At 50.0% G+C, this 23,470-nt stretch overlaps 1 protein-coding gene and 1 pseudogene across 2 annotated transcripts; one reads left to right on the top strand and one right to left on the bottom strand.

Moving 5' to 3' along the window:
- Positions 1 to 1,397: 1,397 nt before the first annotated feature.
- LOC311428163 (olfactory receptor 14C36-like) lies at positions 1,398 to 22,484 on the top strand (annotated as a pseudogene). The gene is made up of 2 exons: positions 1,398 to 1,723; positions 21,889 to 22,484. The product of its transcript is annotated as an olfactory receptor 14C36-like (transcript).
- On the bottom strand, positions 10,389 to 12,394 carry LOC311427983 (olfactory receptor 14C36-like; the record flags this gene model as incomplete). The annotated part of the gene is made up of 2 exons (XM_084539555.1): positions 10,389 to 11,069; positions 12,140 to 12,394. 2 exons carry the CDS (start codon positions 12,392 to 12,394, stop codon positions 10,389 to 10,391), a joined length of 936 nt encoding a protein of 311 aa, XP_084395681.1.
- Positions 22,485 to 23,470: the final 986 nt, after the last annotated feature.

Below are 23,470 nucleotides of genomic sequence, written 5' to 3'. Positions count from 1 at the left end.
GCACTGAGGAGCGCAACAACAGAGGGCAGCGTGTGGCAGGACACATCTGCAGGCTCTTGACACCGTGAGGCTCTCGCAGCAGGGCCATGCAGGTGGGGTTGCCATAGGGGTCTTGTACAGCTGGCACATCTGACAGCTGGTAGCATCTGGCAGGGTGGGTCTCTCTGTTTCTCCAGAAATGAGTAGAAAATATTTTAGAGAATAGCATTTATGATTGGATTTTTCAAAAGGAAGACCAAGGCAGGGGCTACCTGAAAGGCAAGACATTTTCTGTAGCTTGTGCTTGCAGATACCTGCGGTAGAGTGGAGGCTGGTTTCATGGTAATAGGTGGTCAGGTTTGTACTGCAGACTGAGACTGCTAGAGCATTGTAGTGAGGGATTAATATTTCATCATTGAACTTCATAATGTCCCTTCCCACACCTCAGCCCACAGACTACACCAACATCATCATTGTGGTCCTCTCAGATTTTATCCTAGCTTATGTTTAGGAGCTGCAAACCCTCCAATGCCCAGTGCCCTGTCTTTGGGAGGCCTCAGCCAATTTGAGAAGAGTACAGATTGCCTACACTGAGCATGAGCTGCCTCCTCTGCAGGCAGAGCTGCAGCACAGGAGGGTCTGCTGAGTGTCCGTCTGTCCCTCTCTGGCCTTGCCTCCCCTGGCAGCAGCACGCTGGCATTCCTCCTGGCTTCTCCAGCTGGCCGTGCTGCTGCTGGTCTTGTTCCCAGGCTGGCTGGGGATGGGGGTTTCACATGCCCATGGCGTGAGCCCTCGGTGTGCTTGGGCGAAGGGGAGTATGGGGCCAGGGTGAGGGGTCTGGAGTTGGGCACTTTGAGCCTGGATGTCTCTGCTCTCAGCAGTGTCCTGGTTTGTTTCAGGCAAACATAGGAGTGCAATTGTCCCGTAGGTCAAAGAGACACCAGCACAGGGCAGTTGACACTAGGACTAACACACGGACTTGATGTGCTCTCTCAAGGACACTGCACTGAATACATCGCCACGTTGATGAAACACAAGGTTTTACTTTGAATACAGTGGGGCTGCTAGAACAAAGGAGAAAATAAAAATCACTATATGATCTTTACCACTAGCTTGGTGCAGGACTGACTCCCACATTGCCCACAGCAAGTCCCGTGCTCTCAGTGACACCCTCTAGCAGCACCAGCCAGAACTCATAAAAGGGACCTGCCAAAAAACTGAATGGAAGTGGAGAATCGTTTGGGAGGGATTAAATGAAAAATGGAATGATTTTTCTTCTGAAATGAGAAATGAAGGCATAAAAGAAAAATGGATATATATTATCTTTTATTTTGTAAGATAACTCTGTTAAGATAACTCTGATAAACACTCAGTGTTTTTCTTTTCCTTGGGCAGGACCCCATGCCCAGAAGCAGGAAATGCCCAACAGCAGCTCTGTCAGTGAGTTCCTCCTGCTGGCATTCACAGACACGCGCGAGCTGCAGCTCCTGCACTTCACACTCTTCCTGGGCATCTACCTGGCTGCCCTCCTGGGCAACGGCCTCATCCTCAGCGCCGTAGCCTGTGACCACCGCCTCCACACCCCCATGTACTTCTTCCTCCTCAACCTCGCCCTCCTCGACGTGGGCTGCATCTCCACCACTCTACCCAAAGCCATGGCCAATGCCCTCTGGGACACCAGGGCCATCTCCTATCAAGGATGTGCTGTACAGCTATTTTTCTTTCTCTTCTGCATATCAGCAGAGTATTATAACCTTACTATCATGGCCTACGACCGCTACATTGCCATCTGCAAGCCCTTGCACTACGGGAGCCTCGTGGGCAGCAGAGCTTGTGCCCAGATGGCAGCAGCTGCCTGGGGCAGTGGCTTTCTCAATGCTGTCCTGCTCACGGCCACTACGTTTTCCCTTCCCCTCTGCCACAGCAATGCTGTGGACCAGTTCTTCTGTGAAATCCCCCACATCCTCAAGCTCTCCTGCTCAGAATCCTATCTCAGAGAAGTTTGGGCAGTTCTGTTTAGTATCTTTTTAGCATTTGGTTGTTTCATTTTCATTGTTTTCTCCTATGTGCAGATCTTCAGGGCAGTGCTGAGGATGCCTTCTGAGCAGGGACGACACAAAGCCTTTTCCACATGCCTCCCTCACTTGGCTGTGGTCTCCCTGTTTCTTAGCACTGGCATATTTTCCTACCTGAAGCCCCCCTCCATTTCCTCTCCATCCCTGGACCTGGTCGTCGCACTTCTGTACTCGGTGGTGCCTCCAGCAGTGAACCCCCTCATCTATAGCATGAAGAACCAGGAGCTCAAGGATGCAGTGAGGAAACTGTTTCCATACACGTTTCTTAAGCATCCATGATGCTTTTAGAAGATGTATTCTTAATAATATGCAAATATTTTGATTCACATTATATCATATCATTTCTATCATTACAAGTGTTATCATAACATTGTCATTAATAAGAATTCCAAGAGAAATCAAAGGGTATTCGGGAAAATGACACAACATTTTTTAAATTATTTTTCTCTGTGAGTATTTTAACAATATTTCATTTTGTTTTTTATAATCTCATTCTTAGCATTCTGAATGTTACTTCTTGTGTTAGGTTTGACCACATCATCTAATGTACATACAGAACCAGGCTTCCTTGGTAGATAAAGACAATAAAGATACCAGTGGAAATTCATTGGTCTCAGTATCCCTCTCTTCCCATCTCCTCTTGACCTGGGGGAGCAGCCCCAGCATCCAGGTGGGGCTCAGGGCCAGGAGCCCAGCTGCCACAGGTAGGAGCAGTGTATTTGGATTCGACCTTGTGTATCTAGGTGACAGTCCTGTTGTCTCTATAGCAGGGCCGGCACAAAGCCTTTTCCACATGCCTCCCTCACCTGGCCATGGTGTCCGTCTTTCTCAGGCCTGTCATGGTTGCCTGCCTGAAGCCCCTTCCATCTCCTCCCCATCCCTGGACCTGGTGGTGGCAGTTCTGTACCCAGTGTTGCCTCCAGCAGAGCACGTCTTCATCTGTACCATAATGATCCAAGAGGTCAAGCGTGCCTTGTGGAAATTGATGACTAGATGTGTCTTGGAAGCAAGAAATTTTTGATCTGCTTCTGCACATGTCTTGTAATGTAAATAATTGGCAGAATAGCCAGTATAACTGTTTTGTTTTGTTTTGTGGTTGTGTTTGTGCATATTCTTATTACATTAATTCAGCTAATGAACACCCATTAAAATGATATGGATGTACCTGTTGAATATAGCTCATAGACTCTATGATTATGAAGCCATGCTCTCTGTGAATATAACTTTAAGGAAGTTAAGATTTAACTGCCTGTTTTGTCTGACATCCTTTCTCTGAGACCAGGCCTGGCACTGCAGGATCAGTGACCATGTGCAGGGGTGCAGAGGAAAAGAGTCCCATCCCAGCAGCACGGCCAGGGAGCACCAGCGCTTGGGGCATGCAGAGCTGCTCTCTTGCCACTGCCGCCCTGTCCTGCTGAGCCCTGCTGGTAGGGTCAGTCCCGGCTGCTCCTTGGTGCCAGTGCTGCTGTGGGGCTGAGCTGGGACTGCAGGCAGGGACAGGCAGTGGGCACGGCAGTGGCACAGCTGGCCTCCACTGCAGCACTTCCCTCCTAAGGGGGGATCTCCTCCAAGGTGGACTGAGCAGAGCTCAAGTGCTCAGTCTGGTGTGAGCAGGCAGAGGAGAGCTCTGCAGCCCGAGAACACACAAAAACCTCAGCAAAGGAGCCTGGGGAGTGATTCCTTGCAGCCCTGGGGCAATGGCAGTGACCCCATGAGCTAGGTCTGCCTCCCAGCCTGCCCAGCATGGCTCTACAGAGTGTCCCCATGCCCCAGGCACCACAGCCCCCTCGCTCTGCAGAGCAGCACCGCCAGCTGGGGTTTGGGCTGGGGCTGGGGTTGGGGAGGGCGAGTGTCTTCTAGGCCAGCTTCAGGCTTCTGTACTTGAGTGTGATCTCCACTGTGCACAAGGAGCTGAGAGACCACCAAAAGGCATGGGACTGGAACATTGCCTGCAAGGTCCCTCCTGCCCTAGCACCTCACAGGACTGGCACGGAACTGGCTCCTGTGTGTCAGAGAGGCTGGGAGCCCAGCAGGTGTGCCATGGGCTTGCAGGATCACAACCAGATCATTTCTACCTGGGCAGGTCCTGGCCTAAAAAGGGGGTGTTTGGTAGGTGTGGTATTATAAGCTCAGTGCTGCATCAGAAACACTAAATTCAGCAGGAAGTGAATGGCTGTTAAATGGCCTGTGAGGTGAGCTCTTTCTGAAGTAGCTGACAGGTCACCCTTGACTCCTGGCTGGGATCTGTGCCTTTAGGCTCACATCTGCCAGTGTCCATGGTAGGGCAGCAGAAGGCACTTGCTGTGCATGTAGTTTCTGAGATCAGCTCCTTCTAAGTACCTGGTAGGCCCCATAGAGGAAGAGGTCTTGGGTAGGGGTTGTCATGACAGAGGTGTCAGCTTTTGCCTGAAGTCATCCTTTAGGACTGCTTTCAGTTTTCTACACAGAGGGGGCCACTGCCTCCAAGACGCTTGGGGCAAACTGAACCATGCATGAGGGTTTGGAAAAAGATAGCCTGGGTGCACAGAAGCCATTCAGTATCTAAAAGTTGGAGGCAGGAAACAAAATTTTGGGGTGGTACAAAAGCTGCTGGGCACATTGTGCACGGTTCACCTACAGCCTTTGTGTTCTTCACCATCCTGACTTAGGTGCCACGTCAGTCTCAAGAAAGGAGTAGCCAAAACATATGAGACAGATACTCTGAGATCATGAAAGCCATCAGAAAGCTGCCCCTAAGAAGATGACTGATATGGGGAAGTCAGGAGAAGCCTGGCCAGGAGAGATGTGAGATTTGAGGGAGGGAAGAGGTCAGCAGAAATGAATGATTTCTGTGAGGTTAGAACGTTCAGGCAATGTAGATTCTGCTGTAACGCTGGCTTAAAACAGTCATGTAAAGCCCTTCCCCTATTCTAACCAGTGACAGTAATCCCCAAGCCTAAATGCTACTCCACACCCTGACAGGAATCCACTGTTCTTATGCCTGAGCTCAAAGTATCCCTTCAAGCCAAAACACAGCCTATAGCTGCTTTCCTTTATCTTTACACTCTCGCTCACCCTGATCTGATCAGCTTGTGGGCCACAAGGAGGAGAAGGGTGGGAATGCTGTGATGAGCTCAGCACTGCCTCAGGATCTCCTGCCCCAGCAGCAGGAATGTGACTGTGGCAGGGACTGTGAGGTCACTTCTGTCTCTGCACTTGATAGGGCAGCAGCAGGAACGTGTCACAGAAAGAGACTGTGAGGTCACTTGTGTCTGGACATGGCAGGTCAGCCTTGACTTCTCCCTGGGATCTGCACTTTTGGGCTGACATGTGGCAGTGGCCCTGCTAGGCCAGCAGAAGGCACCTGCTTGGCATGCTGACTGGGGGATCCCCTCTGCCTCCAGACCCAGGAGGACCCAGGCAGAAGGAAGGCCCCCAACATGGGTTGTCCTGTCCCTTCTGCTTGAGTCCATGAGTGGGCAGCAGCAGGCACAAGGCTTTGCTGTGTGTAGCCAAGAAGCTTCAAGGCCAGCAGCAGGCCCCTGGCTTGGAAGCTGCTGCTGAGGTGAGTTGTGTCTGGTTGGTTGACAGGTCGCAAGGAGCCTGCTGGATTGGGATACCTATTTCAGGAGTGGTTTCCACCCTGATGGAGCATTCTTTGGTAGTAGGAAAGAGCAGGAGAGAATAAAGCTGCCACAAAGTGTTCCAGGGAGCCTGGCACTGGTCACAAGGAGTAAGAATGGCCGCACCTCGAGTACTGTTTTTAGTTTTGGGCCCCTCGCTACAAGAAGGACATCGAGGTGCTTGAGTGGGTCCCGAGAAGGGCGACGAAGCTGGTGAGGGGCCTGGAGAACAAGTCCTATGAGGAGCGGCTGAGGGAGCTGGGCTTGTTCAGCCTTGAGAAAAGGAGGCACAGGGTCGACCTTATCGCTCTCTACAGCTACCTTAAAGGAGGCTGTAGCAAGGTGGGGGTTGGTCTATGCTCCCACATGCCTGGTGACAGGACAAGGGGGAATGGGCTTAAGTTGCGCCAGGGGAGTTTTAGTTTGGATATTAGGAAGATCTTCTTTATCGAAAGGGTTGTGAGGCATTGGAATAGGCTGCCCAGGGAAGTGGTGGAGTCACCATCCCTGGAAGTCTTTAAAAGACGTTTAGATGTAGAGCTTAGGGATATGGTTTAGTGGGGACTGTTGCCATTAGGTCAGAGGTTGGACTCGATGATCTTGAGGTCTCTTCCAACCTAGAAATTCTGTGATTCTGTGATTCTGTGAGGAAATGTCCCTCTAAGGGTCGTGCTGTGGTGCCAGAAGTCACCCTCTGATCAGACCCTGGCTTTCTGTTTCCAGGAACAGCTGGTGAGGGCTGATGAGACATGGGTGAAAGCAAGGCATGAGAGCAAGATGGTGAACAGAGATGGGTGTCTCCAGAGTTCAAGAAAATAGGGCAATGTGTGGGACAGCATTGGAAAGCCTGAAGAAAAGGCAGAGAGAGCTCGTAAAAAGGGAAGGCCCAACAGCCCTGAAGGTTTTTCCCCTTGGCAGTAGCTTAGGAGGAGATATGTTATATTCATTGCAATAGGGCCTCATTGATTCCTTGCAACCCTATGCAGCAGCTCAGAGGTGTCATACCACTGCTCTTCTCATGACATCACACTGCCCACTCCATCCCACAGACCCCAGGAACAGCCTTGAGCCAGACGTGGCGGTGCAGGATCTCCTCTCACAGTTCCAGGGGTCAGGCCTTGGCCCTTCTGCTTCACTAAAACCAACAAAGACCTTTCTCAGCACAGTGCTTTGCCTGTCTGCACCCATGGCCTCCAATTATCTGCCTTAACTAGTCCCTGGGGAGGCTTTGTTACTAACAGCCCTCAGTGGAGCCCATTAATACTCCAAGTCACTTCAACTTTTCCTTCTGACTTTACTTTCTCTAGCAGTTGCATCGTTCTCCTATCAGTAACTGAGCTTCATAGACAGCACCACAATACACCATGGAACTCATTAAAATGCAGAACTTCCAAACATCTCCTCCATAGTTTTCTTTAAGGTTTCACGCCTTGTGCAACTAACTGCAGAGGTTGCATGACATAGTTAAAGGAAAAGATTTCACAAAGCACATAATAAAAATATTTTCTTATTTCAAAGGTTGAATTTTGTTGCATTTCAGTTTGGAGCATCATTCTCCTATTGCTATTGATCCAGGGAGACTTCTTTGGAGACCTCCATAGGGACGAAGAGCAGAGTCTGGAGGTCTGACACCTTCACTGCCAGCAGTGGTCTTTGTCCCTGTAACTGCAGCCCAGCCCAGCACATGAAACCCTTTCTAAAACAAGTCACATGGTTTTTTGGGGGGGGATAAAATAAAATAAAATAAATAAAATAAAGCCAAAAATAAAATAAAATAAAATAAAATAAAATAAAATAAAATAAAATAAAATAAAATAAAATAAAATAAAATAAAATAAAATAAAATAAAATAAAATAAAATAAAGAGAAATAAAATTGAAATGACCATGGGAACCAGAGAAATTCATATTAAATATTAGTAGGTACCTGGTCATGCATGGTCTCTCTTGGGTCTTCTGTAGAAAACTCAGGATGAAAAGTAAAGACATTTACTTTTTTTACCCTACTCTATTGTCCAGTCAATAGAGTAGGGCAGTCCTACTTCCTGTGCTGTAGATGCAGAAGGCAAAAAGAATTGCATTGTGCCTTACACTACCCAAGTATGTGTAACCCAGAACAAGTCTTACAAGGAGCAGCTGAGGGAGCTGGGATTGTTCAACCTGGCGAAGAGGATCAGGGGTGACCTTTTTGCTCTCTACAGCTACCTCAAAGGAGGCTGTAGCGAGGTGGGGGTTGGTCTGTTCTCCCACGTGCCCAGTGACCGGATGAGGGGGAATGCGCTAAAGTCGTGCCAGGGGAGGTTTAGGTTGGATATTAGGAAAAACTTCTTTTCTGAGAGGGTTGTTATGCATTGGAATGGGCTGTCCAGGGAAGTGGTGGAGTCACCATCCCTGGAGGTCTTTAAAAGATGTTTAGATGTAGTGCTTAGTGATATGGTTTAGTAGAGGACTGCTTAGTGTTAGGTCAGAGGTTGGACTAGGTGATCTTGGAGGTCTCTTCCTACCTAGATGATTCTGTGATTCTGTGATCGTCTAGTCAAACCTTTTTCCATAGGCAGGGACAATTTCCATTAGATTAGGTTGTCCAAAGTCACTTGCCAACTGGCCTTGAACTAGGGCTCACCTTTCTGCATTAGAGTTTAAGCAATGGTTTGTTGGGAGGATTTGATGTTCTGCATAGGGTGTCAGGTCTGTGGCTGGGGTGTGGACAAGCTTCATGGTTTATGGTTTTCTTTAGGTCTGCCAAGAAGTCGTCTAGGGTTAAAGAAAGTGTTTTAATGCTAGTGTTAAGGGAAGGAATTAGGATGAGCAAGAGAGTAAAGGTAAGGAAAAGGGCTATGGGCTGAGTTCTGCTTGAAGGGATACTCTGAGGTCAGGTATTACTGCAGGGGATTTCTGTCAAGGTGCTGGAGCAACATTCAGGTTTTGGGATTAGGGTTACTGGTCAAAAAAGTGTAAGTGTTTTACATGACTGTTTAAAGCCAGTTTTAAAGCACCATCAATATTACATGAAACCTCTTACCTCTACAAAATCGTTAATTTCTGCTTCCCAAGCTCCTCTTCCCTCCCCCAGATCTCAGTTCTCTCTTGGCCAGGCTTCTCCTGTCATCCTCATATTGGTTTTCTTATTGGGATCAGCTTTCTGATGGCTTTCATGATCTCAGAGTATCTGTCTCACTCTGCTGGCTATTCTGTTCCTGAGAGAGAAGTGGTGTTGTAGTCAGTAGGGAAAAGGGCACAAAGGTCTGTAGGAGCATCCTGCACCTGCCCATCAGCTCTGCGCCTCCACAAAAGTGTACATCCTATGAAGAAGCGTTGGTTCCAGAATGATTCCTATGGATCCAGGGTAACATTTTGCAGGCCTTCATGCAGGATGTACCTCCCTTCAAGAATCTGAAAGGCAGTAGCTTCCCCTATGGAGAAAACTAAAAACACCTATGAGGTATGAGTTTAGTCAAAATTTGAGATCTCTGACATGACAACCAGAGGTGCTGCTCTGCAGAGTGAGTGGGCTGTGGTGCCTGGGGCATGGGGGCACTCTGCAGGGCTGTGCTGGGCAGGCTGGGAGGCAGACCCAGCTCATGGAGTCACTGCCATTGCCCCAGGGCTGCAAGGAGTCACTTGCCAGGCTCCTTTGCTGGGGCTGCTGCGTGCCCTGGGGCTGCAGAGCTCTCCTCTGCCTGCTCACAGCAGATTGAGCACTTGAGCTCTGGTCAGCCCACCTCAGACAGGCTTTTGGTCCGTGGGCTCCATTCACTGCTGTCTCCTGGGCTCACGCTGGACTGACAGAGGAGGCCAGAGAGTGATTTTTTGCAGGCCTGGGTTAATGGCAGTGATATTTCCTTGTTTCTCACTGCCTTCTCACATGTCTTTCTCATAACCCTTCCCACTGCCCAGCACTGCCTCCCAGGTGGGAATAAGTCAACCTTCAGAAGGGCCTTTGGGCTTCCTTCATCATCCTGGTGCTTATTAGGATCTTCCTGACTCCCCACAGAGCTCAGAAGGAGCCTTCTTGTCCAGTGTGTGGTCTTGCACTGGTTCTGTCTGGGACAGAGTTACCTTTTCCTGTAGAAGCCCACACAGTGCTGTGCTCTGCTTGAGTAGCGAGAACAGCAGTGGTATCATGGTAGTGTTTTGTCTACTGCTGAGCAATGCTTTCACAGCATCAGGGATCCCTCTAGTCCCCCCTCCCCAAAGAGCCAGCAGGCTGTGGGTGTGCAAGAGACAGGGAAGGGATATCACTAGGGCAGCTGACCTAAACCAGCCACAGAGATATTCCATATCATATGATGTCACACTCAGCAATAGAAGGTGGAAAATGGAAGGAGAGGGGAAAGCTGGGCTCCCATTATGAAAATGTCTGTCCTCCTAAAAATCAGCTATATCTATTGAGGCCCTGTTTCAAGGAAGTTGTCAAGCATCACTGTCACAAATAGCTTTTGCTATTTTTTTTTTAATAGTTTCTTTGGTAGTTCACAGGAGATAGGAATACACTGCAGCTGAGACCTATGAATTTCTGCTTGTTTCTTTATTGTCTATAGCTACACAGAAAGCCTGGCTTTAGATACACATGAGATGATTAGGAAAAGTAAAGAGATAAATGAACAGGTAGGAGGCTAACAATGACATTAATTAAATCCACTCCACAACTTGAAGAACATATTTATCAAGAAAAATAACACCAAATTACTTTCCTTACTGTTTCTGAAATAAACTCAGAATGTAAAGGCACACTATTGTTTCTTAAGAAATATGTATTCAAACAATTTCCTCAGTGCATCCTTGAGCTCCTGGTTCCTCATGCTGTAAATGAGGGGGTTCACTGCTGGAGATAACATGGAGTACAGAAGTGACACCAGCAGATCCAGGGATGGAGAAGAGATTGAGTTGGGCTTCAGGTAGGCAAACATGATAGTGCTGACAAACAGGGAGACCACGGCCAGGTGAGGGAGGCACGTGGAAAAGGCTTTGTGCTGGCCCTGCTCAGAGGGCATCCTCAGCACAGCCCTGAAGATCTGCACAAAGGACAGCACAATGAAAACAAAGCAAGAAACACATAAACAAAAGCTAAATGCAATAAACCCAACTTCCCTGAGGTAGTAGTCTGAGCAGGAGAGCTTGAGGATGTGGGGGATTTCACAGAAGAACTGGTCCACAGCATTGCCGTGGCAGAGGGGCAGGGAAAATGTAGTGGCCGTGTGCAGGACAGCATTGAGAAAGCCACTGCCCCAGGCAGCTGCTGCCATCTGGGCACAAGCTCTGCTGCCCAGGAGGCTCCTGTAGTGCAGGGGCTTGCAGATGGCAATGTAGCGGTCGTAGGCCAAGACGGTGAGAAGGGAATACTCTGCTCCAACCAAGAAGAAAAAAAAGAAGACCTGTGCAGCACATCCTTGATAAGAGATGGCCCTGGTGGCCTAGAGGGCAGCCAGGTAGGCCCCAAATACTGGTGCTCCCTGGCCGTGCTGCTGGGATTGGACTCTCTTCCTCTGCACCCTTGCACACAGGCACTGCCCCTGCAGAACTAGGCCAGGTCTCAGAGAAAGCACGTCAGACCAGGCAGTGCAGGCTCCTTCCTGAAATTCACAGACAGACGGGCTCTTTGTGTATAGTCACTGAGCTAGACATGAAAATACATATTGAAGTTGAATTGGGATGACCAATATCATTTTAGTGGGTAACATTAACTGAACTAAAACTAAGGAAATCTATTAATAAAATGCACACAAACACACAAACACAAAGGAACAGAATATGGGCTGTTCCAATAAGTGACATTATGACTCATCTGCAGAAGCAGACTGACCACTTATTCTCCTGAAACACATTAAGTTATCAATCTCCACAAGGCTTCCTTGAGCTCCTGGTTCCTCATACTGTAGATGAGAGGATTCAATACTGGAGGCACCACCGAGTATAGAAATGCTACCACCAAGTCCAGGGATGGGGAAGAGATTGATTTAGGCTTCAGGTAGGCAAATATGGAAGTGCTGATAGTCAGAAAGACAACTGCCAGGTGAGGGAGGCACATGGAAAAGGCTTTGTGCCTGCCCTGCTCAAAGGGAATCCTCAGCACTGCCCTGAAGATCTGTATGTAGGACAGCACAATGAAAACAAAACAACCAAAAAATAAAGAAACAGTAAACACAAGTGCCCCAACTTCCCTGAGGTAGTAGTCTGAGCAGGAAAGCTTGAGGATCTGGGGGATTTCACAGAAGAACTGGTCCAAAGTACTGCTGTGGCAGAGGGGCAGGGAAAATGTAGTGGCCGTGTGCAGGACAGCATTGAGAAAGCCACTGCCCCAGGCAGCTGCTGCCATCTGGGCACAAGCTCTGCTGCCCACGAGGCTCCCGTAGTGCAGGGGCTTGCAGATGGCAACGTAGCGGTCGTAGGCCATGACAGTGAGGAGGCAATACTCAGCTACTACAAAGAAAGCAAAGAGAAAGAGTTGGGCAGCACAGCCTTGATAGGAGATGGCCCTGGTGTCCCAGAGGGCATTGGCCATGGCTTTGGGCAGAGTGGTGGAGATGCAGCCCACGTCGAGGAGGGTGAGGTTGAGGAGGAAGAAGTACATGGGGGTGTGGAGCCGGTGGTCACAGGCTACGGCGCTGAGGATGAGGCCGTTGCCCAGGAGGGCAGCCAGGTAGATGCCCAGGAAGAGCGCGAAGTGTAGGAGCTGCAGCTCGCGCGTGTCTGCGAATGCCAGCAGGAGGAACTCAGTGACTGAGCTGCTGTTGGGCATCTGTTATTTCTGTGAAGTGGTCCTGCACAAAGAGAAAGAATAGTAATAATGTACAGCAGACTTATCAGAGGAAAATTCAATTTTCTCATTTAAAACCATCAAAAAGATTTTCCACTTGCAGGCAGTTATTTTGAAGTTCCCTTTAATGACTTCCAGCTGATACTGAGTCTGTCTGGGAGAAGAGTGCTTTTCTGTGGGCAATGGAAGAATCAGTCATGCACTACAGCTCAAGGTAGCAACATGGTAGGAACATGGTGCAGTCTCACATTCACTTCAGTTCATATCAGATTTCCCCAGTTTTGCTCAAAGTTCATCACAGAGCAGACACGTGGAGATTTATGTATTTATTTGTTTTTTTGTTATTTGATTTGTACTCTTTGTTCAGCTGCTCCACCACATCTGAGGAGTCCTTCTAAGGCATAAATCCTGGGCATTCAGTTGCACTCCAAGTGAAACCTTGTAGATCTCCAGAGTCACAGATACTGCATTTTAGAGCAGAGTGCCCTTCAGAGAGGAGAGCCAGTCAATCTATCGGTTCTGGTCTCAGCTGCCCTGTGTTGGCCGGTCTTTGAGCTACAGTGCAATTCTGCTTCTATGTCCCTAGAGTCATAGAATCATAGAATATCCTGACTTGGAAGTGTTCCACAAGGATCATCAGATCCCACCCCTGAATTTTGTACATGACCACCCAAAAATCAGTCTATATGGCTGAGTTGCCCAGATGTTTGACTTCTGACAGCCTCAGTGCTGTGACCACTTCCCTGTGGTGCCTGTTCCAGTGCCTACAGAACCTGGACACTGCTGAGTTTTTCTAAAACAGAAATCCTGGGCATTCCCCCTGCACTTGAAGGGAAACTTTGTGTCTGCTCAGAGAAAAAGAGACTGTCCCTATAGCACAGAGTGTCCTTTAGTGAGGACAGACAATCTGTCCACCAGTGCTGGTCTCACCCTCCCTGTGAGAGCTGCAGGAAAATTTTACTCAGTTGTTCATCTGAAAAGAATCTGAACACTGCTGAGAGCAGAGGAATCCAGGCTCAAAATGCCCAACTCCAGACCACTCACCTTGTCCCCGTACTCCCCTTCCCCCAAGCACACCGAGGGCTCACTCCATGGGCATGTGAAAGCCCCATCCCCAGCCAGCCTGGGAACAAGACCAGCAGCAGCACGGCCAGGTGGAGGAGCCAGGAGGAATGCCAGCGTGCTGCTGCCAGGGGAGGCAAGGCCAGGGAGGGACAGACGGACACTCAGCAGATCCTCCTGTGCTGCAGAGGAGGCAGCTCATGCTCACTGCAGGTGATCTGTGCTCATCTCAAGCCAGCAGAGACCTCTCAAAGACAGGGCACTGGGCATCAGAGGGTTTTCAGCTCCTTAAGATCATCTAGGATAAAACCTGAGAGGACCACAAGGATGATGATGGTGCAGTCTGTGGGTGGAGGTGTGGGACAGGACTTTATGAAGTTCATTGATGAACTATTGATCCCTCATTGCAATGCTCTAGGAGTCTCAGTCTGCAGTACAAACCTGACCACCTATTACCATGAAACCAGCCTCCGCTCTACCACAGGTATCTGCAAGCACAGGCTACAATAAAAGTCGTGCCTTTCAGGTAGCCCCTGCCTTGGTCTTCCTCTTGAAAAATCCAATTTTAAATGCCATTCTCGAAAGCATATTATACTCCTCGCTGGAGAACAAGGAAGACCCATCCTGACAGATGCTATCAGCCATCAGATGTGCCAGCTGTAGAAGACTCCACTGGCAACCCCACCTGCATTGCCCTACTGACAGAGCCTCACGGTGTCAAGAGCCTGCAGATGTGTCCTGCCACACGCTGCCCTCTGTTGTTGCACTCCTCAGTGCCTCCAAGCCCTCTCTCCTTCTCTCCTCTGTGTGTGCCAGCTGCGGTCAGAGCCCCCAGCCCTGCTGCACTGTGCAGAGGAGCTGCTCCTGGGCACAGCTGTCTCTCTGCAGCACTTGCCAGGAGCTCCCCTTGGGCCCAGGAGCCCGGCCCAGCTCAGCAGCACAGCACCCGACCATGGCATCGTTTGCTCTGTGCCCTTGGGTTCCCTCGAGGTGTCCCCAAGGCCTCAGGGCTGACAGCTCCCCAAGGCACCAGGGTCTCTGCTGGGGTGTGCTGACTGAAGCACACTGAACGCATCACCAACTACTCCTTGCTGAATTTGGGAGAGACTGATTTTAGAAGCGTAATTTATTCTATTAAAGTTTGATTGTCAAACATGAGTAAAACAATACCCTTCCTTAACCCGTATTCCCCCCACACTGCATGGCAGGATACCTCAGCCATGACTATCAGGGATCATTTCACCCCTCTGAACGTGTTCTAACAAAAGAGGGGGGACCAGAATGCTCTAAAAGGGTTTCCATGAAGGGAATGGGACTCTAAGACACCATTTGTTGAGTTTTCCCAGCAATCAACATTGAAGATCCTCTACCCATAGACAACTCTCGTCTTCCTCTTTCTCATGACCAGCACGGTGACTGGGATGTGGAACACCCTCATCACTGTGCTGGTGCCTGCGTCCAAGCACCTACTGATGCTTGTGGCCTTCTTCCTGAGGGAGAGTTGTCCTCCTTGCACAGCTCCAGCAGCCTGCCCCAGATGCAGGCCAGCTTCCTGGCTGGGGACAGCACCCCCTTTGCTCAGAGGTGGCAGCACTCTCAGCTGCACCTTCTGCATGACTGCAGTGCTTCCTGCTGGGGGCCAGGTCTTATGGTCAGCCCTGGGCTGTATGCCACCCCTGTTCTCTGCAAGGCTCGAGAAGTGGAAGGTCTGACTCCAGAAGGCAGCTGTACCTGAACCAGGGGAATTTCTCTCATGTACAGGAATTATTTCTCCTCCTCCCAGCTCCAGCTCTGCGGCCCCAGTGTCGTAGACACCTCTTGCGTGGTTTTGCCCCATTGCTGGAGCTGTCCTGCAGTGCCAAGGTGATATTCATGGTCTTTGATTTCATAATCTACATTTTGGATCCAAGCTACCTCTTCCCTTCCATAAAGTTTTTATGTGCGTGCATCCTGTGTTGGTAGACTCAAGCCCTTATCCACTTGCTCTTCTGTCCTCATGGGTGTCACTGTTTCCTATGACACCATGATATCTCCATGTGAAGTTCAGAACAGTGCATAACATAAGCTACTAATACAATCAGCAAGTCAAAAATAAATAATTAAATAATAAATCAGTATCTTATTTCCTTCAAGCATTTGGTACGGCATTTTATTTATTTATTTATTTATTTATTTATTTATTTATTTATTTATTGTGACTGTACAGCAACCATAACATTAGTCCACACAGGAACAGGACATACTCTTAGGCATGAACAAAATTTCTCTTTTATTGAGAAGAACTTTTGGTCTTCCTCCTCAGAGATTTTAACCAAGCCCTTTCCCAAATCATCATCATCCTCCCTGTCCGTCCTCAGGTTGCTTAGAGGTGGTGTGGGAAGGGCGAGAGAGGTACTGGTGGAGATGCAGATGTCACCATAAGACCTCTCTCAAAGACCTTGGAAAAGCCAGATATAGGAGAGACGTTGCTCAGGATTTGGAAAAGGCAGAGGTAAAAGGCATCTTCTACAAGAAGGCTAAACAGAAAGCTGATTAAGCGTAACTAAGGATTAAAATGCCATTCTTAAATCTAGCCTTCAAATCAAATCTAAGTTAAAAGCCTCAAAACTTGTCATTATCCTAAAACTTGAGCAGGCACCTTCAGCAGAACACCAATCCATCCCTCGATGTCCTTGCCATTCCCTTAACCCTGGAGGGTGACCTCTAATTCCTAAACATTAACCTGATCATCTAACCCCCAAAGCCCTCCACCATGCACACAGCACATCTCAGCTTCAAACCCACTCCTATCCCTATCTTCAGCTTCTTGTCCCCTTGGGGCAGGGCAGGGACTGTGAGGTCCTGCAGCAGTCCCATGGCATTGGAAGAGGCATGTGAGGTGACAGGTATGTGATCAGATCAGAGGCCACAAGGAGGAGCTGGCTGGGAAGGCTGGAATGGGATCAGGTGTGCCACAGGATCTGCTGGGCCTGCAGGAGGCAATGGCTGTGAAGGAGTTCTCATTTCTACCCTTTTTAAAAATGGGAGTGATGTTTTCTTTTTTCCAGCCAGCAGGGAGTTCACCTGACTGCCAGAACTCTTCAAACATGATGGAGAGAGGCTTGACAACTACATCAGTCAGTTCCCTCAGGACCCTGGGTGGCATGACATCAGGCCCCATAGACTTGCACGTCTTTAGTCCTTCAGGTGGACTCAAACCTGCTCTTCACTTGCAGCAGGTGGGACTTGGCCCCTCAGCCTCCATCTCTGGGTTCAGAGAAATGAAAAACTTGGGAAGCCTGACTGGCAGGGAAGACTGAGGCAAAGACGCTGTTGAGTACCTCAGCCTTCTCCATGTCTGTCATTACCAGTTCACCCTTCTCATCCATCAGAAGGGGGTACACTCTCCTTGGCCTCTCATATCTGAGCAATGTATCTATGGAATCTCTTCCTGTTATTCTTTGCATCCCTTGCCAAGCTCAGTTCCATTCATGCATTGCTTTCCTTTTCCCATCCCTCCACATCCAAAAGAGAACCATGCATGAGGGCTTGGGAAAAGTAACCCTGAATCGACAGAAGCCATTTGGGAAAAAAAAAACATGTAGGTCGGAAGCATGACTTTGTGTAGGTGCAGAGCTGATGGGCACATTGTGCAGGATGCTCCTAAAGATCTTTGTGTCCTTTTCCCTCCTGACTACAATGCCACTTCCTTCTCAGGAATGAAGGAGCCAACAGAGGTGAGACAGATACACTGAGATGGTAAATGTCATCAGAAAGCTGATCTCAAGAAGATATGGGGAGGTCAGAAACGCCTGGACAAGAGGCATATGAGATTATGGGGTGGTAAGAGGAGCATGGCCAGCAGAAATTAATGATTTCATAGAGGTAAAAGCATTCCTGCAATGCCGATATTGCAGTAACAGTGACATAAAAAAGTCACATATGGCCCTTACCTAACTGGAAACAGTAATTTTAATCCCTGAACCTAAATGCTACTACAACACTCTGAAAGAATCAATTTTCTCTCTTGATAACCGTAATCCCTTCCCTTAACACTAACATGAAAATGCTCTATTTAACCCTAGACTCCTTGGCAGATGTAAAACACCCGTAAACCACAGAGCTTCTCCATACCATAACCACAGACGTGACAGCACAAGCAGAACACCAAACACTCCCACTAAAATTTTGCTTAATGTCTAACCCAGAAAGTGAAAAAGAAATACCGAGGGGGCTAGAGATAGTTCAGCTCTACCTCAGGATCTCATGGCCAACAGGAGCAATGTGACTGTGGAAGGGACTGTGAGGTCACTTCTGTCTCTGCACTTGATAGGGCAGCAGCAGGAACGTGTCACAGAAAGGGACTGGGAGGTCACTTGTGTCTGGAGGTGGTAGGTCAGCCTTGACTTCTCCCTGGGAGCTGCACTTTTGGGCTGACATCTGGCAGTGGCCCTGCTAGGCCAGCACAAGGCACCTGCTTGGCATGCTGACTGGGGGATCCCCTCTGCCTCCAGAGCCAGGAGGACCCAGGCAGAAAGAAGGCCAAAACATGGGTTGTCCTGTCCCTTCTTCTTGAGTCCATGAGTGGGCAGCAGCAGCAGGCACAAGGCTTGGCTGTGTCTAGACAAGAAGCTGCAAGGCCAGCAGCAGGTCAATGGCTTGGGAGCTGCTGCTGAGGTGACTTGTGTCTGGTTGGCTGAGAGGCTGCAAGGAACATATTGGGCTGGGATGCGTACTTCAGGAGAGGTTTCCACCCTGATGGAGCTTTCTTTGGTAGTAGGAAAGAGCAGTAGAGAAAAAACTGCCACAAAGTGTGCATTGGAACGATGGCACTGGCCATGAAGAGGAAGAAATATCCAAGGGAACAGCAGGTCTTGCTGCTAGTAACAGAGGCAAAAAAGGCATTAAGTGTCTCAGCCTTTACCTCATCCCTTGTCACCAGGTTTTCCCCCCAAAATCCAATAAAGCATTATGATTCTCCCTAATCCTCCTTCATTTAAAGTATTTATTTAAATTTTTATCTTTTATTTGTTTGTTTGTTTCTTTTGTCTTTTACAGTAATAGATGGATTGAGCTCCAGCTGGGCTTTGGCCCTTCTAATTTTCACCTGCACAGCCCCAGAACATTCAGGACACAGCTCCAGAGAAACTGACAGCATGCATGAGAAGGAAGTACAGAAGAGGTGGAACATGGCAGCCTTCCATCCCCTACTCTCCTGTGATTCTATGCTGCAATTCCATTTAGCTGGTTACTCCTGAATTATCCAAATTTCTGTGCAACTCTTGCTGCTGCTGCTGTCTGGTCAGAGATAACACAATCACAGGAAGGTTGAACTGTCTGTCTGCAGCCATGAATGGCTGACAGAATGAAGCATCAGTAACATGGAACATTGAGAAATTGAAGGATTTTGCCTATAGAAATCTCTTGTTGTTTACAAGGAGATGAGCCTTGTCCTTCATCAAAAGAGGAATAACCCCAGGCGTCATGGCAGACTGGGATGCTGCTGAGTGAGCAGTGCACAGGAGGAGGAGGGCCTGGGCACCACGAGAGATGCCATACAGCAGTGGTGCCTGCTCACCAGGAACCAGGCCAGCTTCCTTCAGAGCTGCCTTATGAGGAACATGGCCACCAAGAAGATCTGAGTTATCACACTCACCTCAGATCTGCTGTGACACCACACGGACAAGGGTCTGTAGCCAGCAGTGAATGATGTGCAGGTATGGGAGTCCTTTTAAAAGCCAGGTTTAGACAGGATAGAGGGCTGTGGAAAGGCTGAAAGTCCCAACAGGACCCAGGTCTTTGTGTCCATGGCTATGGCTGTTGTCTCTGCCACTGAGGCCTATGAAGAGACAGCTGATCATTAAAGCACCAGGGCCTCATTGCCTCCTCACCCCCACCCATAAAGCAAGCAGGGGTCGTACCATTCTCCTGCACTTGGCCATGCACATCCCCATCTCCTACTGCCCCACAAAGAGCCCTGAGCAACCTGTAAAGGAAAGGATCTCCCTTCAAAGGACTTGGGGTCAAGGCCTGGCCCTTCTGCTTGGTGACACACATCCAGTTTTCCTACACATCAGTAGGAAATGGGTTTTCTAACTGAAACCAGGACACAGTGTCACTTTCACATTGCCTTTGTCTCCTTGTCCTCACTGCCTCCAGGGTTCTGCTCTAACGAGCTCCAAGAGAGGCTGTGTCAGTGCTGGCCCTCAGGGGGACACTGCAGGAAACTTGCCTCTGACTTGGACTTCTGGAGAGATGTCTTCAGTTGTCTCTGAGTGTCTGAGGTTCATGGGCTCATTAGCAAAGCCCCCAGAGGGGTGATTGCAGTGCCTTGGGCTGGTGCTGTGCTGCTGAGCTGGGCCGGGCTCGTGGGACAGAAAGAGCTGCTGGCAAGAGGGCCCTGGTGCAGAGAGACAGCTGTGGCCAGGAGCAGCTCCTCTGCACAGCGCAGCAGGGCTGGGGGCACTGCCTGCAGAGACAGAGTGCTTAAAGGCAGGCAGAAGTGGCAGGATGCACAGAGCTCACTGGGGGAGAACACTTCCCAGCCCTGCACCCGGTAAGTCTCTGTCTGGAGGGCAACGCAGCTCCAATTCCTGGAGGAAGGAGATGCTGGGGTGTAGGCAGTGCTACCCAGGGCTGTGGTGCAGAGCAGGGTCCCTGCTGTGCCCCAGGGGCTGTGTGCCAGGGCAGGGCCTCTTCTGTTTGCCACACTCAGCACTCAGCCTGCCCGGGGAGCCCAGGGGCTTGGGCAGAGGAAGGGCAGGACAGGGGATGCCTGCAAAGAGAAGGCACTTTCTGCACTCTCTGCCTGTCTCTTCCTGCTTTGATTGTGGGGCAGGCTCTCTGTTAACAGAGTGGTTGGATTTGCACAGGTGACTTAGCTTCCTATTGCCTTGAACCGAGACATAGGTTAGTGATGAACCTGAGAATATCCCTTCCCTTCTCTGCTTACAGACTGCACCAGGACTTTTCGGAGCTGTTCTTTAGGACCTGAAGACAGGGAGATGTCCCCGGAGCTGTCCCCATCCCCAGGAGGTTTCTGCAGGGCAGAGCTGGGCACACAGCAGGTGGGATGGGGGCTGTGAGCATGGACGGGAGGAGACGTAGGGACAGCAAAAGAGCTTCTGGCAGAACAGCTGCAGGCAGCAGGGACATGGGCAGGCAGTGAGAGGGAGCTGCTCCCTCCCTGCCATCCCCTGCAGTGCAGGCGCCTTCCTCGCAGCAGCCCCTGGTCTCCTCTCTTCCCCTCACAGCTTCTGCCATGGCATGTATAACCTGGGGGGCTGAGAATATGGGGTGTCTGAACCCTAAATCTCTGCGTCAGTAGACACATTTGCTGCAGACCCCCTCTACCTTCCTCTGCGGAAGAAGGCACAGAATCAGAGAATCATAAAATATCCTGAGTTGGAAGGGACCCACAGGGATCATCGAGTCCAACTCCTGGCTCCACACAGGTCTTGCCCCCAGGCTCCTACCATATGACCAGGAGCACATTCCAAATGCTTCTTAAACTCCAGAGCTCTTGTCCCTCTGCTGTCTGTGCAGGGTAGATGGCACAGGGCTGTGAGGACAGGCTCTACCTCACCAACACCACAGCCTCTGCACTGGGTTGGGTCCGCCCTGCCTGCCCATGCCTGCTTCTCTCCCTTGCCCAGGGTGCCAGCTGGTGGTGCCTGATTCTGACAGGGAGTGCTGTGCATGGTGGGTGAAGCAGGAGGAGATGCTCCCTGTTTTCTCCAGCCAGACACGCATGATCCACCTGCTGGTTTTGTCTCCTGGGTATTGAACAGGGAAGATGCACACAGAGTCACACAGCCAAACACCCCTCACTCAGCAGAGGGAGCCACTGCCCAGGAACCTTCCCTCTTGGAACCTCGAATGGAGCAGAGTAGGCTCATTGGGAGCTGCTGGGCAGAGGAGGCTGCAGTGTACAGGACATTCAGCAAGCACAGAGCAGGGCTCCAGACAGGGAGATAGACAATGATCCTCTTGAAACAGGTAATTTAAGGCTTTAACTGTGAATTAACTGAATTATGCTAACAGACATTACTCGTGACACTCTATTTATATTTTTTTCTCATTTGGCAGTGTCCATGTCCAAAGTCAGCAAATGCCCAACATCAGCTCTGTGAGTGAGTTCCTCCTGCTGGCATTCGCAGACATGCGCGAGCTGCAGCTCCTGCACTTTGCGCTCTTCCTGGGCATCTACCTGGCTGCTCTCCTGGGAAATGGCCTCATCCTCAGCGCCATAGCCCACAACCACCGTCTCCACACCCCCATGTACTTCTTCCTCCTCAACCTCGCCATCCTTGACCTGGGCTGCATCTCCACCACTCTGCCCAAAGCCATGGCCAATGCCCTCTGGGACACCAGGGCAATCTCCTATCAAGGGTGTGCTGCTCAGGTCTTCTTTTTCTTCTTCTTGTTTTGTTCAGAGTACTATCTCCTCACTGTCATGGCCTATGACCGCTACGTTGCCATCTGCAAGCCCCTGCACTACGGGAGCCTCCTGGGCAGCAGAGCCTGTGCCCAGATGGCAGCAGCTGCCTGGGGCAGTGGCTTTCTCAATGCTGTCCTGCACACGGCCAACACATTTTCCCTGCCCCTCTGCCACAGCAATGTTGTGGACCAGTTCTTCTGTGAAATCCCCCACATCCTCAAGCTCTCCTGTTCAGATGCCTACCTCAGGGAAGTCGGGGCACTTGCATTTAATGTTTCTTTAGGCTTTGGTTGTTTTGTTTTCATTGTGTTGTCCTATGTGCAGATCTTCAGGGCAGTGCTGAGGATGCCCTCTGAGCAGGGCCGGCACAAAGCCTTTTCCACGTGCCTCCCTCACCTGCTCGTGGTCTCCCTGTTTGTCAGCACTGTCATGTTTGCCTACCTGAAGCCGCCCTCCATCTCCTCTCCATCCTTGGACCTGGTGTTGGCATTTCTGTACTCGGTGCTGCCTCCAGCACTGAACCCCGTCATCTACAGCATGAGGAACCAAGAGCTGAAAGCCACACTGAAGAAACTGATTCTATTTACTTAGCAATAAATTGGCTATCTCACTTTTCTGGTTTTACTCACATTAATCTCAGGCAGTTTGTGAGCTTTAGGTATAGCATTCTTTAAAATTCTTTTTCCAGTTAGATGTTTGCTTTCATTCCTCTTTTCCAGATGACCAGTCCTCTGTGAACCCAGAGGCTTTCTCTGAATGTGTTTATCCCTAAATGACACCTGGCCTCTGTTCTGGTATCTTGTTAATAAAATGAAGTTGCTCATGCTTAGGGTTCTTCTTCCCAATCTGGAGTGCAGAAGACAATCAGGGAATGCCAGGCTTAAGGCATCGGTCTTGTACTTGGGTTTCACCTGGACACAGGGACATGGGGGCACCAGGTTTTGGGTGAGGGAGCGAGGGCTGGACTGAGTCGTCACTGGTGGATGCCCAGTGCCCCTGGAGAACCTGACAGGTCAAGAAGCAGCTTCCTGGGTTTGAAACGTGACAGGACTGGTGGCATCAAGGAGGTATTGTGAACCACCAGAATATCCTAAGGGTTCTCCTGGGACACTGTGTGCCTTATGTTGAGTGGGCAGTAAGTGGATCTTCACAGTAAAGTTAAGCCAAAGGATGGATTTTCTGATGGGAGCTCTGCAGTGCTAGGACACAGAACGGGGTCACGGCACAAAGGTCTCAGAGGGCTTCAGTGAACAAGTGGAAAGGGCCAAAAGACTGGGTGACCAGGCAAGGGCAGGGGGGTGGGGAGAGGTGGGCAGGGGCTGGGCTGGGCTGGGCAGTGCCCGGCAGAGGGCAACAGCAGCGTCAGGGAGCAGTGGCAGCATGCAGGGGAGGGCTCCCAGCAGGGCTTGGTGCTGCAGAGCCAGGGCTGCGCCAAGGGAGCCCAGAGCTGCAGGGGCAGGGGAGAGGAGGCCGAGGGCCAGGGCAGTTGCTGCAGGGGCAGGGAGCTCAGCATGGCCCTTGCAGCCCCCTGCCCTGGGCCTGCCTCTGCCCTTGGGCTCGGCCTCGGCCTTGGCTTT

Source organism: Aythya ferina (genome assembly GCF_964211825.1).
Source record: "Aythya ferina genome assembly, contig: HAP1_SCAFFOLD_29, whole genome shotgun sequence".
In the NCBI taxonomy this organism is placed as follows: domain Eukaryota; kingdom Metazoa; phylum Chordata; class Aves; order Anseriformes; family Anatidae; genus Aythya; species Aythya ferina.
This window is presented reverse-complemented; position numbering and strand designations above follow the sequence as displayed.